This window comes from Chiloscyllium plagiosum, unplaced genomic scaffold, assembly GCF_037043375.1.
Source record: "Chiloscyllium plagiosum isolate Xiang-an unplaced genomic scaffold, Cpla_swu_hap1 HiC_scaffold_3, whole genome shotgun sequence".
NCBI lineage: Eukaryota > Metazoa > Chordata > Chondrichthyes > Orectolobiformes > Hemiscylliidae > Chiloscyllium > Chiloscyllium plagiosum.
The window spans coordinates 160,761,297-160,776,380 of record NW_028270141.1 but is presented as its reverse complement, the minus strand read 5'-3'; the positions used below and the strand labels follow the sequence as shown (position 1 = coordinate 160,776,380).

At 55.9% G+C, this 15,084-nt stretch overlaps 1 protein-coding gene across 4 annotated transcripts in view; it reads right to left on the bottom strand.

Annotated features, from left to right (window-relative positions):
- The window catches only part of LOC122552344 (phosphofurin acidic cluster sorting protein 2), a 772,803-nt gene that overhangs the window by 302,301 nt on the left and 455,418 nt on the right, over positions 1-15,084 (bottom strand). For all 4 annotated transcript variants that reach the window (XM_087984748.1, XM_087984739.1, XM_087984743.1 and 1 more), the window contains one exon: positions 11,638-11,748. In XM_087984748.1, the coding sequence (XP_087840874.1) occupies positions 11,638-11,748 (111 nt within the window). The remainder of the gene's footprint in view (positions 1-11,637; positions 11,749-15,084) is intronic.

The window sequence follows — 15,084 nt, the reverse complement described above, 5'->3', positions numbered from 1 at the left end:
TGCAGCTTTTCCTCAGCACTGACCCTCTGACAGTGCAGCACTCTCTCAGCACTGACCCTCCGACAGTGCGGCACTCCGTCAGTACTGACTCACCAACAGTGACACACTCCCTCAGTACTGACCCTCTGACGGTGTGGCACTCCCTCAGTACTGACCCTCTGACAGTGTGGCACTCCCTCAGCACTGACCCTCCGACAGTGCGACACTCCCTCGCCACTGACCCTCAGACTGTGCGGCACTCCCTCACTACTGACCCTCCAACAGTTCGGCACTCCCTCAGTACTGACCCTCTGACAGTGTGGCACTCCCTCAGTACTGACCCTCTGACAGTGTGGCACTCCCTCAGCACTGACCCTCCGACACTGCGGCACTCCCCCACTACTGACCCTCAAACAGAGCGGCACTTCCTCAGTACTGACTCACCAACAGTGTCACACTACCTCAGTACTGACCCTCTGACAGTGCGGCACTCCGTCAGTACTGACCCTCTGACAGTGCGGCAATCCCTCAGCACTGACCCTCCGACAGTGCGACACTCCCTCGCCACTGACCCTCAGACTGTGCGGCACTCCCTCACTACTGACCCTCCAACAGTGCGGCACTCCCTCAGTACTGACTCACCAACAGTGTCACACTCCCTCAGCACTGACCCTCCGACATTGCGACACTCCCTCGCCACTGACCCTCAGACAGTGCGGCACTCCCTCACTACTGACCCTCCAACAGTGTGGCACTCCCTCAGTACTGACTCACTGACAGTGCCACACTCCCTCAGTACCGAACCTCTGACAGTGCGGCACTCCCTCAATACTGACCCTCTGACAGTGCAGCACTCCCTTAGTACTGACCCTCCTACAGTGCGGCACTCCCTCAGTACTGACCCTCCGACAGTGCGGCACTCCCTCAGCACTGACCCTCCGACATTGCAGCTTTTCCTCAGCACTGACCCTCTGACAGTGCAGCACTCTCTCAGCACTGACCCTCCGACAGTGCGGCACTCCCTCAGTACTGACTCACCAACAGTGTCACACTCCCTCAGTACTGACCCTCTGACAGTGTGGCACTCCCTCAGTACTGACCCTCTGACAGTGTGGCACTCCCTCAGCACTGACCCTCCGACAGTGCGACACTCCCTTGCCACTGACCCTCAGACAGTGCGGCACTCCCTCAGTACTGACTCACTGACAGTGCCACACTCCCTCAGTACCGAACCTCTGACAGTGCGGCACTCCCTCAATACTGACCATCTGACAGTGCAGCTTTTCCTCAGCACTGACCCTCTGACAGTGCAGCACTCTCTCAGTACTGACCCTCCGACAGTGCGGCACTCCCTCAGTACTGACTCTCCGACAGTGCGGCACTCCCTCAGTACTGACCCTCTGATAGTGTGGCACTCCCTCAGTACTGACCCTCCGACAGTGTGGCACTCCCTCAGTACTGACCCTCTGACAGTGCGGCACTCGCTCTGTACTGAACCTCTGACAGTGCGGCACTCCCTCAGTACTGACCCTCCGACAGTGCAGCACTCCCTCAGTACTGACCATTCAATAGTCCAGCAGTCCCTTAGTACTGACCCTCTGACAGTGCGGCACTCCCTCAGTACTGACCCTCCGACAGTGCAGCACTCCCTCAGTACTGACCCTCAGACAGTGCAGAACTCCCTCACTACTGACCCTCCAACAGTGTAGTACTGCCTCAATACTGACTCGCAGACAGTGCAGCACTCCCTTAGTACTGACCCACTGATAGTGCAGCACTCCCTCATTTACTGGCCCTCTGACAGTGCGGCACTCCCTCAGCACTGACCCTCCGACAGTGCGGCACTCCCTCAGTACTGACCCTCTGATAGTGTGGCACTCCCTCAGTACTGACCCTCCGACAGTGTGGCACTCCCTCAGTACTGACCCTCTGACAGTGCGGCACTCCCGCAGTACTGACCCTCTGACAGTGCGGCACTCGCTCTGTACTGAATCTCTGACAGTGCGGCACTCCCTCAGTACTGACCCTCTGACATTGCGGCACTCCCTCAGTACTGACCCTCCGACAGTGCAACACTCCCTCAGTTCTGACCCTTCAATAGTGCAGCAGTCCCTTAGTACTGACCCTCTGACAGTGCGGCACTCCCTCAGCACTGAACATCCGACAGTGCAGCTTTTCCTCAGCACTGACCCTCTGACAGTGCAGCACTCTCTCAGCACTGACCCTCCGACAGTGCGGCAATCCCTCAGTACTGACTCACCAACAGTGTCACACTCCCTCAGTACTGACCCTCTGACAGTGTGGCACTCCCTCAGTACTGACCCTCTGACAGTGTGGCACTCCCTCAGCACTGACCATCCGACATTGCGACACTCCCTCGCCACTGACCCTCAGACAGTGCGGCACTCCCTCATTACTGACCCTCAGACAGTGCGGCACTCCCTCAGTACTGACTCACTCACAGTGCCACACTCCCTCAGTACCGAACCTCTGACAGTGCGGCACTCCCTCAATACTGACCCTCTGACAGTGCAGCACTCCCTTAGTACTGACCCTCCTACAGTGCGGCACTCCCTCAGTACTGACCCTCCGACAGTGCGGCACTCCCTCAGCACTGACCCTCCGACAGTGCAGCTTTTCCTCAGCACTGACCCTCTGACAGTGCAGCACTCTCTCAGCACTGAACCTCCGACAGTGCGGCACTCCCTCAGTACTGACTCACCAACAGTGTCACACTCCCTCAGTACTGACCCTCTGACAGTGTGGCACTCCCTCAGTACTGACCCTCTGACAGTGTGGAACTCCCTCAGCACTGACCCTCCGACAGTGCGACACTCCCTTGCCACTGACCCTCAGACAGTGCGGCACTCCCTCACTACTGACCCTCCAACAGTGCGCACTCCCTTAGTACTGACCCACTGACAGTGCCACACTCCCTCAGTACTGACCCTCTGACAGTGCGGCACTCCCTCAATACTGACCCTCAGACAGTGCAGCACTCCCTTAGTACTGACCTTCCAACAGTGCGGCACTCCCTCAGTACTGACCCTCCGACAGTGCAGCACTTTCTCAGCACTGACCCTCCGACAGTGCGGCACTCCCTCAATACTGACTCACCAACAGTGTCACACTCCCTCAGTACTGGCCCTCTGACAGTTCGGCACTCCCTCAGCACTGACCCTTCGACAGTGCGACACTCCCTCAATATTGACCCTCTGATAGTGTGGCACTCCCTCAGTACTGACCCTCCGACAGTGTGGCACTCCCTCAGTACTGACCCTCTGACAGTGCGGCACTCGCTCTGTACTGAACCTCTGACATTGCGGCACTCCCTCAGTACTGACCCTCCGACAGTGCAGCACTCCCTCAGTACTGACCCTTCAATAGTCCAGCAGTCCCTAGTACTGACCCTCTGACAGTGCGGCACTCCCTCAGTACTGACCCTCCGACAGTGCGGCACTCCCTCAGCACTGACCCTCCGACAGTGCAGCTTTTCCTCAGCACTGACCCTCTCACAGTGCAGCACTCCCTCAGTACTGACTCACCAACAGTGTCACACTCTCTCAGCACTGACCCTCCGACAGTGCGGCACTCCCTCAGTACTGACTCAACAACAGTGTCACACTCCCTCAGTACTGACCCTCTGACAGTGCGACACTCCCTCGCTACTGACCCTCAGACAGTGCGGCACTCCCTCACTACTGACCCTCCAACAGTGCGGCACTCCCTCAGTACTGACTCACTGACAGTGCCACACTCCCTCAGTACAGACTCTCTGACAGTGCGGCACTCCCTCAATACTGACCCTCGGACAGTGCAGCACTCCCTTAGTACTGACACTCCAACAGTGCGGCACTCCCTCAGTACTGACCCTCCGACAGTGCGGCACTCCCTCAGCACTGACCCTCCGACAGTGCAGCTTTTCCTCAGCACTGACCCTCTGACAGTGCAGCACTCTCTCAGCACTGACCCTCCGACAGTGCGGCACTCCGTCAGTACTGACTCACCAACAGTGACACACTCCCTCAGTACTGACCCTCTGACGGTGTGGCACTCCCTCAGTACTGACCCTCTGACAGTGTGGCACTCCCTCAGCACTGACCCTCCGACAGTGCGACACTCCCTCGCCACTGACCCTCAGACTGTGCGGCACTCCCTCACTACTGACCCTCCAACAGTGCGGCACTCCCTCAGTACTGACTCACTGACAGTGCCACACTCCCTCAGTAGCGACCCTCTGACAGTGCGGCACTCCCTCAATACTGACCCTCAGACAGTGCAGCACTCCCTTAGTACTGACCCTCCAACAGTTCGGCACTCCCTCAGTACTGACCCTCTGACAGTGTGGCACTCCCTCAGTACTGACCCTCTGACAGTGTGGCACTCCCTCAGCACTGACCCTCCGACACTGCGGCACTCCCCCACTACTGACCCTCAAACAGAGCGGCACTTCCTCAGTACTGACTCACCAACAGTGTCACACTACCTCAGTACTGACCCTCCGACAGTGCGGCACTCCCTCAATACTGACTCACCAACAGTGTCACACTCCCTCAGTACTGGCCCTCTGACAGTTCGGCACTCCCTCAGCACTGACCCTTCGACAGTGCGACACTCCCTCAATATTGACCCTCTGATAGTGTGGCACTCCCTCAGTACTGACCCTCCGACAGTGTGGCACTCCCTCAGTACTGACCCTCTGACAGTGCGGCACTCGCTCTGTACTGAACCTCTGACATTGCGGCACTCCCTCAGTACTGACCCTCCGACAGTGCAGCACTCCCTCAGTACTGACCCTTCAATAGTCCAGCAGTCCCTAGTACTGACCCTCTGACAGTGCGGCACTCCCTCAGTACTGACCCTCCGACAGTGCGGCACTCCCTCAGCACTGACCCTCCGACAGTGCAGCTTTTCCTCAGCACTGACCCTCTCACAGTGCAGCACTCCCTCAGTACTGACTCACCAACAGTGTCACACTCTCTCAGCACTGACCCTCCGACAGTGCGGCACTCCCTCAGTACTGACTCAACAACAGTGTCACACTCCCTCAGTACTGACCCTCTGACAGTGCGACACTCCCTCGCTACTGACCCTCAGACAGTGCGGCACTCCCTCACTACTGACCCTCCAACAGTGCGGCACTCCCTCAGTACTGACTCACTGACAGTGCCACACTCCCTCAGTACAGACCCTCTGACAGTGCGGCACTCCCTCAATACTGACCCTCGGACAGTGCAGCACTCCCTTAGTACTGACACTCCAACAGTGCGGCACTCCCTCAGTACTGACCCTCCGACAGTGCGGCACTCCCTCAGCACTGACCCTCCGACAGTGCAGCTTTTCCTCAGCACTGACCCTCTGACAGTGCAGCACTCTCTCAGCACTGACCCTCCGACAGTGCGGCACTCCGTCAGTACTGACTCACCAACAGTGACACACTCCCTCAGTACTGACCCTCTGACGGTGTGGCACTCCCTCAGTACTGACCCTCTGACAGTGTGGCACTCCCTCAGCACTGACCCTCCGACAGTGCGACACTCCCTCGCCACTGACCCTCAGACTGTGCGGCACTCCCTCACTACTGACCCTCCAACAGTGCGGCACTCCCTCAGTACTGACTCACTGACAGTGCCACACTCCCTCAGTAGCGACCCTCTGACAGTGCGGCACTCCCTCAATACTGACCCTCAGACAGTGCAGCACTCCCTTAGTACTGACCCTCCAACAGTTCGGCACTCCCTCAGTACTGACCCTCTGACAGTGTGGCACTCCCTCAGTACTGACCCTCTGACAGTGTGGCACTCCCTCAGCACTGACCCTCCGACACTGCGGCACTCCCCCACTACTGACCCTCAAACAGAGCGGCACTTCCTCAGTACTGACTCACCAACAGTGTCACACTACCTCAGTACTGACCCTCCGACAGTGCGGCACTCCCTCAATACTGACTCACCAACAGTGTCACACTCCCTCAGTACTGGCCCTCTGACAGTTCGGCACTCCCTCAGCACTGACCCTTCGACAGTGCGACACTCCCTCAATATTGACCCTCTGATAGTGTGGCACTCCCTCAGTACTGACCCTCCGACAGTGTGGCACTCCCTCAGTACTGACCCTCTGACAGTGCGGCACTCGCTCTGTACTGAACCTCTGACATTGCGGCACTCCCTCAGTACTGACCCTCCGACAGTGCAGCACTCCCTCAGTACTGACCCTTCAATAGTCCAGCAGTCCCTAGTACTGACCCTCTGACAGTGCGGCACTCCCTCAGTACTGACCCTCCGACAGTGCGGCACTCCCTCAGCACTGACCCTCCGACAGTGCAGCTTTTCCTCAGCACTGACCCTCTCACAGTGCAGCACTCCCTCAGTACTGACTCACCAACAGTGTCACACTCTCTCAGCACTGACCCTCCGACAGTGCGGCACTCCCTCAGTACTGACTCAACAACAGTGTCACACTCCCTCAGTACTGACCCTCTGACAGTGCGACACTCCCTCGCTACTGACCCTCAGACAGTGCGGCACTCCCTTAGTACTGACCCTCCAACAGTGCGGCACTCCCTCAGTACTGACCCTCTGACAGTACAGCACTCCCTTCAGCGCTGACACTCCGACAGTGTAGTACTGCCTCAGTACTGACTCGCTAACAGTATGGCACTCCCTCAGTACTGGCCCTCTCACAGTGCGGCACTCCCTCAGTACTGACCCCCTGACAGTGCGGCACTCCCTCACTACTGGCCCTCTGACAGTGCGGCGCTCGCTATGTACTGACCCTCTGACAGTGCGGCACTCCCTCAGTACTGACCCTCTGACAGTACAGCACTCCCTCAGCACTGACCCTCCGACAGTGTAGTACTGCCTCAGTACTGATTCGCTAACAGTATGGCACTCCCTCAGTACTGACCATCTGACAGTGTGGCGCTCCCTCTGTACTGACCCTCAGACAGTGCAGCACTCTCTCAGTACTGACCCTCCGACAGTGTAGTACTGCCTCAGTACTGACTCGCAGACAGTGCAGCACTCCCTCAGTACTGGCCCTCTGATAGTGTGGCAAACCCTCAGTACTGACCCTACGACAGTGTTGCACTCCCTCAGTACTGACCCTCTGACAGTGCAGCACTCGCTCTGTACTGACCCTCTGACAGTGCGGCACTCCCTCAGTACTGACCCTCTGACAGTGCGGCACTCCCTCAGTACTGACCCTCCGACAGTGCAGCAGTCCCTCAGTACTGACCCTCTGACAGTGCGGCACTCCCTCAATACTGACCCTCGGACAGTGCAGCACTCCCTTAGTACTGACACTCCAACAGTGCGGCACTCCCTCAGTACTGACCCTCCGACAGTGCGGCACTCCCTCAGCACTGACCCTCCGACAGTGCAGCTTTTCCTCAGCACTGACCCTCTGACAGTGCAGCACTCTCTCAGCACTGACCCTCCGACAGTGCGGCACTCCGTCAGTACTGACTCACCAACAGTGACACACTCCCTCAGTACTGACCCTCTGACGGTGTGGCACTCCCTCAGTACTGACCCTCTGACAGTGTGGCACTCCCTCAGCACTGACCCTCCGACAGTGCGACACTCCCTCGCCACTGACCCTCAGACTGTGCGGCACTCCCTCACTACTGACCCTCCAACAGTGCGGCACTCCCTCAGTACTGACTCACTGACAGTGCCACACTCCCTCAGTAGCGACCCTCTGACAGTGCGGCACTCCCTCAATACTGACCCTCAGACAGTGCAGCACTCCCTTAGTACTGACCCTCCAACAGTTCGGCACTCCCTCAGTACTGACCCTCTGACAGTGTGGCACTCCCTCAGTACTGACCCTCTGACAGTGTGGCACTCCCTCAGCACTGACCCTCCGACACTGCGGCACTCCCCCACTACTGACCCTCAAACAGAGCGGCACTTCCTCAGTACTGACTCACCAACAGTGTCACACTACCTCAGTACTGACCCTCTGACAGTGCGGCACTCCGTCAGTACTGACCCTCTGACAGTGCGGCAATCCCTCAGCACTGACCCTCTGACAGTGTGGCACTCCCTCAGTACTGACCCTCTGACAGTGTGGCACTCCCTCAGTACTGACCCTCCGACACTGCGGCACTCCCTTAGTACTGACCCTCTGACAGTGCGGCACTCCCTCAGTACTGACCCTCTGACAGTACAGCACTCCCTTCAGCGCTGACACTCCGACAGTGTAGTACTGCCTCAGTACTGACTCGCTAACAGTATGGCACTCCCTCAGTACTGGCCCTCTCACAGTGCGGCACTCCCTCAGTACTGACCCCCTGACAGTGCGGCACTCCCTCACTACTGGCCCTCTGACAGTGCGGCGCTCGCTATGTACTGACCCTCTGACAGTGCGGCACTCCCTCAGTACTGACCCTCTGACAGTACAGCACTCCCTCAGCACTGACCCTCCGACAGTGTAGTACTGCCTCAGTACTGATTCGCTAACAGTATGGCACTCCCTCAGTACTGACCATCTGACAGTGTGGCGCTCCCTCTGTACTGACCCTCAGACAGTGCAGCACTCTCTCAGTACTGACCCTCCGACAGTGTAGTACTGCCTCAGTACTGACTCGCAGACAGTGCAGCACTCCCTCAGTACTGGCCCTCTGATAGTGTGGCAAACCCTCAGTACTGACCCTACGACAGTGTTGCACTCCCTCAGTACTGACCCTCTGACAGTGCAGCACTCGCTCTGTACTGACCCTCTGACAGTGCGGCACTCCCTCAGTACTGACCCTCTGACAGTGCGGCACTCCCTCAGTACTGACCCTCCGACAGTGCAGCAGTCCCTCAGTACTGACCCTCTGACAGTGCGGCACTCCCTCACTACTGGCCCTCTGACAGTGCGGCACTCCCTCAGCACTGACCCTCCGACAGTGTAGTACTGCCTCAGTACTGACTCGCTAACAGTATGGCACTCCCTCAGTACTGACCCTCCGACAGTGTAGTACTGCGTCAATACTGACTCGCAGACAGTGCGGAACTCCCTCAGTACTGGCCCTCTGGCAGTGCGGCACTCCCTCAGCACTGACCCTCCGACAGTGCGGCACTCCCTCAGTACTGACCCTCTGATAGTGTGGCACTCCCTCAGTACTGACCCTCCGAGAGTGTGGCACTCCCTCAGTACTGACCCTCTGACAGTGCGGCACTCGCTCTGTACTGACCCTCTGACAGTGCGGCACTCCCTCAGTACTGACCCTCTGACAGTGCGGCACTCCCTCAGTACTGACCCTCCGACAGTGCAGCACTCCCTCCGTACTGACCCTCTGACAGTGCGGCACTCCCTCAGTACTGACCCTTCAATAGTGCAGCAGTCCCTTAGTACTGACCCTCTGACAGTGCGGCACTCCCTCAGTACTGACCCTCTGACAGTGCAGCACACCCTCATTAATGACCCTCCGACAGTGCGGCATTCCTTCAGTACTGACCCTCCGACAGTGCACCAGTCCCTTAGTACTGACCCTCTGACAGTGTGGCACTCCCTCAGCACTGACCCCCTGTCAGTGTGCCACTCCCTCAGTACTGACCCTTCAACAGTGTGGCACTCCCTCAGTACTGACCCTCCGACAGTGCAGCGGTCCCTCAGTTCTGACCCTCCGACAGTGCAGCGGTCCCTCAGTTCTGACCCTCTGACAGTGCGGCACTCCCTCAGCACTAACCCCCTGTCAGTGTGCCACTCCCTCAGTACTGACCCTTCAACAGTGTAGCACTCCCTCAGTACTGACCATCTGACAGTGCAGCAGTTCCTCAGTACTGACCCCCTGACAGTGTGGCACTCCCTTAGTACTGACCATTCAACAGTGCAGCACTCCCCCAGTAATGACCCGCTGACAGTACGGCATGCCCTCAGCACTGACCCTCTGACAGTGCAGCACTCCCTCAGTACTGACCCTCTGACAGTGCGGCACTCCCTCAGCACTGACCCTCTGTAAGTGTGGCACTCTCTCAGTACTAACCCTTCAACAGTGCAGCACTCCCTTAGTACTGTCCCCCTGACAGTGTAGCACTCCCTCAGTACTGAGCCTCCGACAGTGCAGCAGTCCCTTAGTACTGACCCTCTGATAGTATGGCACTCCCTCAGTAATGACCCTTCAACACTGCAGCACTCCCTCAGTAATGACCCGCTGACAGTACGGCATGCCCTCAGTACTGACCCCCTAACAGTGTGGCACTCCCTCTCTACTGACCCTCCGACAGTGCAGCAGTCCCTCAGCACTGACCCGCTGACAGTGTGGCCCTCCCTCAGTACTGACCCTTCAACAGTGCAGCACTACCCCAGTACTGACCCTCCAACAGTGCAGCAGTCCCTCAGCACTGACCCCCTGACAGTGTAGCACTCCCTCAGTATTGACCCTCCGACAGTGCAGCAGTCCCCCAGTACTGACCCTCTGATAGTATGGCACTCCCTCAGTAATGACCCTTCAACACTGCAGCACTCCCTCAGTAATGACCCGCTGACAGTACGGCATGCCCTCAGTACTGACCCCCTAACAGTGTGGCACTCCCTCTCTACTGACCCTCCGACAGTGCAGCAGTCCCTCAGCACTGACCCGCTGACAGTGTGGCCCTCCCTCAGTACTGACCCTTCAACAGTGCAGCACTACCCCAGTACTGACCCTCCAACAGTGCAGCAGTCCCTCAGCACTGACCCCCTGACAGTGTGACACTCCCTCAGTACTGACCCTCCCTCAGCACTGACCCCCTGACAGTGTGGCACTCCCTCAGTACTGACCCTTCAACAGTGTAGCACTCACTCAGTACTGACCCTCCAACAGTGCAGCAGTCAGCACTGACCCCCTGACAGTGTAGCACTCCCTCAGTATTGACCCTCCGACAGTGCAGCAGTCCCCCAGTACTGACCCCCTGACAGTGTGACACTCCCTCAGTACTGACCCTTCAACAGTGCAGCAGTCCCCCAGTACTGACCCCCTGACAGTGTGGCACTCCCTCAGTACTGACCCTTCAACAGTGCAGCACTCCCCCAGTAATGACCCGCTGACAGTACGGCATGCCCTCAGTACTGACCCCCTGACAGTGTGGCACTCCCTCAGTACTGACCCTCCGACAGTGCAGAAAATGTGTTGCTGCAACAGCGCAGCAGGTCAGGCAGCATCCAAGGAACAGGAGAATCGACGTTTCGGGCATAAGCCCTTTGGGCATAAGCCATTCCTGAAGAAGGGCTTATATCCCAAACGTCAATTCTCCTGCTCCTTGGATGCTGCCTGACCTGCTGCGCTTTTCCAGCAACACATTTTCAGCTCTGATCTCCAGCATCTGCAGCCCTCACTTTTTCTTCAACAGTGCAGCACTCCCTCAGTACTGACCCCCTGACAGTGCGGTACTCCCTCAGTACTGACCCCCTGACAGTGTGGCACTCCCTCAGTACTGTAGTATCTGTCAGCCTTGTGCTTTTACTTTGTGCTCTTGTCTGTGGCCTCCTGTTTGAATATCCGACTGGAGCCCAATGTGGACCATGCTCCTTGTGAGTTTGTATGTCTCGAGTAGGCAGTGGGTGAAAGCTGAGTGTTCTCTGGTCTCGTGTGTCTGCATTCTGAAAGCCTGTCATTGAGAGAAGCTGGCTGTGACTGCGTTACATTGATGTACAGAGGCTCCCCCACATTTGCCCTGTGATCATTACCTGAAGTTGGAGGCTCTGACTTGCTGAAGAGATCCCTCCATGCAGAGTCCATGAAGGAGCTGTTGTACTTGTTGTCCACTGATGCTAAGTATTTTGCGAGAGGATGAGAGCCTGAGGACGACAGAACCAAGAATGACTGCCAGTCTGAGTGGCTGTGTTGGTGAATTGCTTTGTGAAGACAATGCTGGTACACTTTGAGTTCTTGGTATTTTAACAAAACGCCTGATGTCACAGGAATTCAGAGAAGTGAGGATCAGAATTGATGCCAGGGCCATGTGGCTGGATTTAATTTTACTCCTGGGTTGATGTGGCATGGGGATGGTGCTGTAAAATGCGGGTGAGGCTGATGATCAGCTATGCTTTTATTAAATGACTGAACAAGCTCCAACAGTTGAAAAGCTCTCCTATGTCAGTTATTTTATTACATTACCAGCTTTTGCTGAAGACTCCTGTCTGTTGTTCCAAGACATCTGCTGTTTGGCATTTGGTACACGCCTTTATTGTTCAGTGCATTAAGTGTAGGAATTCAGATGTTATGTTATAGCTGTACAGGACATTGGTTAGGCCACTTTGAGTTATAGAATTTTACAGCATGGAGACAGGCCCTTTGACCCAAACTGCTCCATGCTGACCAGAATGCCCATCCACTCTAACCCCATTTCCCTGCACTTGGCCCAATCTTACGAATCCTTTCCTATCCGTGTATTTGTCTAAATGCCTTTTAAATGTTGTTAATGTACCCGCCTCACCCACATCCTCTGGCAGCTCATTCCATATGCGCACCACCCTCTGGGTAGAAAAGTTGCCCCTCAGATTCCCTTTTATTCTTTCCCCTCAAACCTTAAACTGATGCCTCTAGTCCTCGATTCCCCAACCCTGGGAAACAGACTGAGTGCATATACCCCGTCCATGCCTCTCATTATCTTATACACCTCTATAAGGCCCCCCCTCAGTCTCCTACACTCGAAAGAGAAATGTCCTAGCTTGTCCAACCGCTCCCTATAACTCAGACCACTGAGTCCTGGCATCATCCTGGTAAATTCCTTCTGCACTCTTTCCAGTTTAATAACATCCTTCCTGTAGCAAGGTGACCAAAACTGAACACGATACTCCAAGTGCGGCCTCACCAACATCCTGTACAACTGCAACATAACTTCCCAACTTCTATACTCAATGCCCTGACTGATGAAGGTCAGTGTGCCCAAAGCCTTGTTCACTGCCCTGTCTACCTGGGACTCCACTTTCAGAGAACAGTGCACCTGAACCCCCAGGTCCCTCTGTTCCACTGCACTCCCTAAGGCCCTACTATTCAACAAGAAACACCTACCTTGACTTGACTTTCCAAAGTGCAAGACCTTACATTTATAGTGAACTGCATCCACTATTTCTCAGCCCACTTCCCCAGCTGATCAAGGTCCTGCTGGAATTTCTGATAACCTTCTTCACTGTCCATGATCCCGCCTACTTTAGTGTCATCTGTAAACTTACTAATCATGCCTTGGACATTCTCATCCAAATCATTGATATAGATAACACACAGCAATGGGCCCAGCACCGACCCCTGAGTGACTCCACTAGTCACAAGCCTCCAGTCCAACCAGCATCCTTCCACCATTACCCTCTGCTTCCTCCCATCAAGCTAATAATGTATCCAATTTGCCAGCTCCCCCCTGGATTCCATGCGATCTAACATTCCAGAGCAGCCTACCAAGCGGAATCTTATCAAAGGCCTTACTGAAATCCATATAGAATACATCTACCAGTCTGCCCTCGTCAACCCTCCTGGTCACTTCATCAAAGAACTCTAATAAATTTGTGAGGCATAATCTCCCACCCACAAAGCCATGCTGACTACTCCTTACTTCCCTCCAAGGCCCCAAGGGACCCTACCATATCCGCCACAAATTCACCTGCACCTCCACACACATCATTTACTGCATCCGCTGCACCCGATGTAGCCTCCTCTATATTGGGGAGACAGGCCGTCTACTTGCGGAACGTTTCAGAGAACACCTCTGGGACACCCGGACCAACCAATCCAACCACCCCATGGCTCAACACTTCAACTCCCCCTCCCACTCCACCAAGGACATGCAGGTCCTTGGCCTCCTCCATTGCCAGACCATAGCAACATGACGGCTGGAGGAAGAGCGCCTCATCTTCCGCCTAGGAACCCTCCAACCACAAGGGATGAACTCAGATTTCTCCAGTTTCCTCATTTTTCCTCCCCCCACCTTGTCTCAGTCCCAACCCTCGAATTCAGCACCACCTTCCTAACCTGCAATCTTCTTAATGACCGCTCCGCCCCCACCCCCACCCCCATTCCGGCCTATCACCCTCACCTTATCACCCTCACCTTTCCCTCCTTCCACCTATCGCATTCCCAACGCCCCTCCCCCAAGTCCCTCCTCCCTACCTTTTATCTTAGCCTGCTTGGCACACTTTCCTCATTCCTGAAGAAGGGCTCATGCCTGAAACGTCGATTCTCCTGCTCCTTGGATGCTGCCTGACCTGCTGTGCTTTTCCAGCAACACATTTTCTACTCCTAACCAAACCTTGTCTTTCTAAATGCATGTATATCTTAGCTCTCATAATCTTCTTCAGGAATACTACATTCAGTTCTGGTCTCCCTCCTTTCAGAAACTTGAAAGGATTCAGGAAAGATTTACAAGGATGTTGCCAGGGTTGGAGGGTTTGAGCTGTGGCGAGATGCAGAATAGGCTGGGGCTGTTTTCCCTGGAGCCATCAGAGTATGCAGGGTGATTGTACAGAGGTTTATAAAACCATGAGGAGCATGGATAGGGTGAAGCCAAGGTCTTTTTCCCAGGGTCATGGAGTCCAAAACTAGAGGGCACAGGTTTAAGGTGAGAAGGGAAAGATTTAAAAGGGACCTAAAGGGTAATGTTTTCCCACAGAGTGTGGTGCTGGTATGGAATGAGCTGCTGGAGGAGGTGGTGGAGGCGGGTACAATTACAACATACAACACCAACAGGACCTCAAGCTTCTTTACCTTAAACTTGTTTATCATCACCCTTACATTGTCTATTACATCATTGATGAATATCACGAACAGTAAGGGACCCAGCACGGCTCCCTGTGGACACCCACCACACACTGGGCTCTAGTCACACACACAGTACAGGATCCAGCACAGATCCCTGTGGGCCCCCACTACACACTGAGCCCCAATCACACACACACAGTAAGGTGCCCAGCACAGATCCCCGAGGGCCCCCACCGCACACTGGGCCCCAGTCTCACACACACAGTAAGGGACCCAGCACAGATCCCTGTGGGCCCCCACCGCACACTGGGCCCCAGTCACACACACAGTAAGGGACCCAGCACAGATCCCTGTGGGCCCCCACCACACACTGGGCTCCAATCACACACACAGTAAAGGAACCAGCACAGATCCCTGTGGGACCCCACCGCACACTGGGCTCC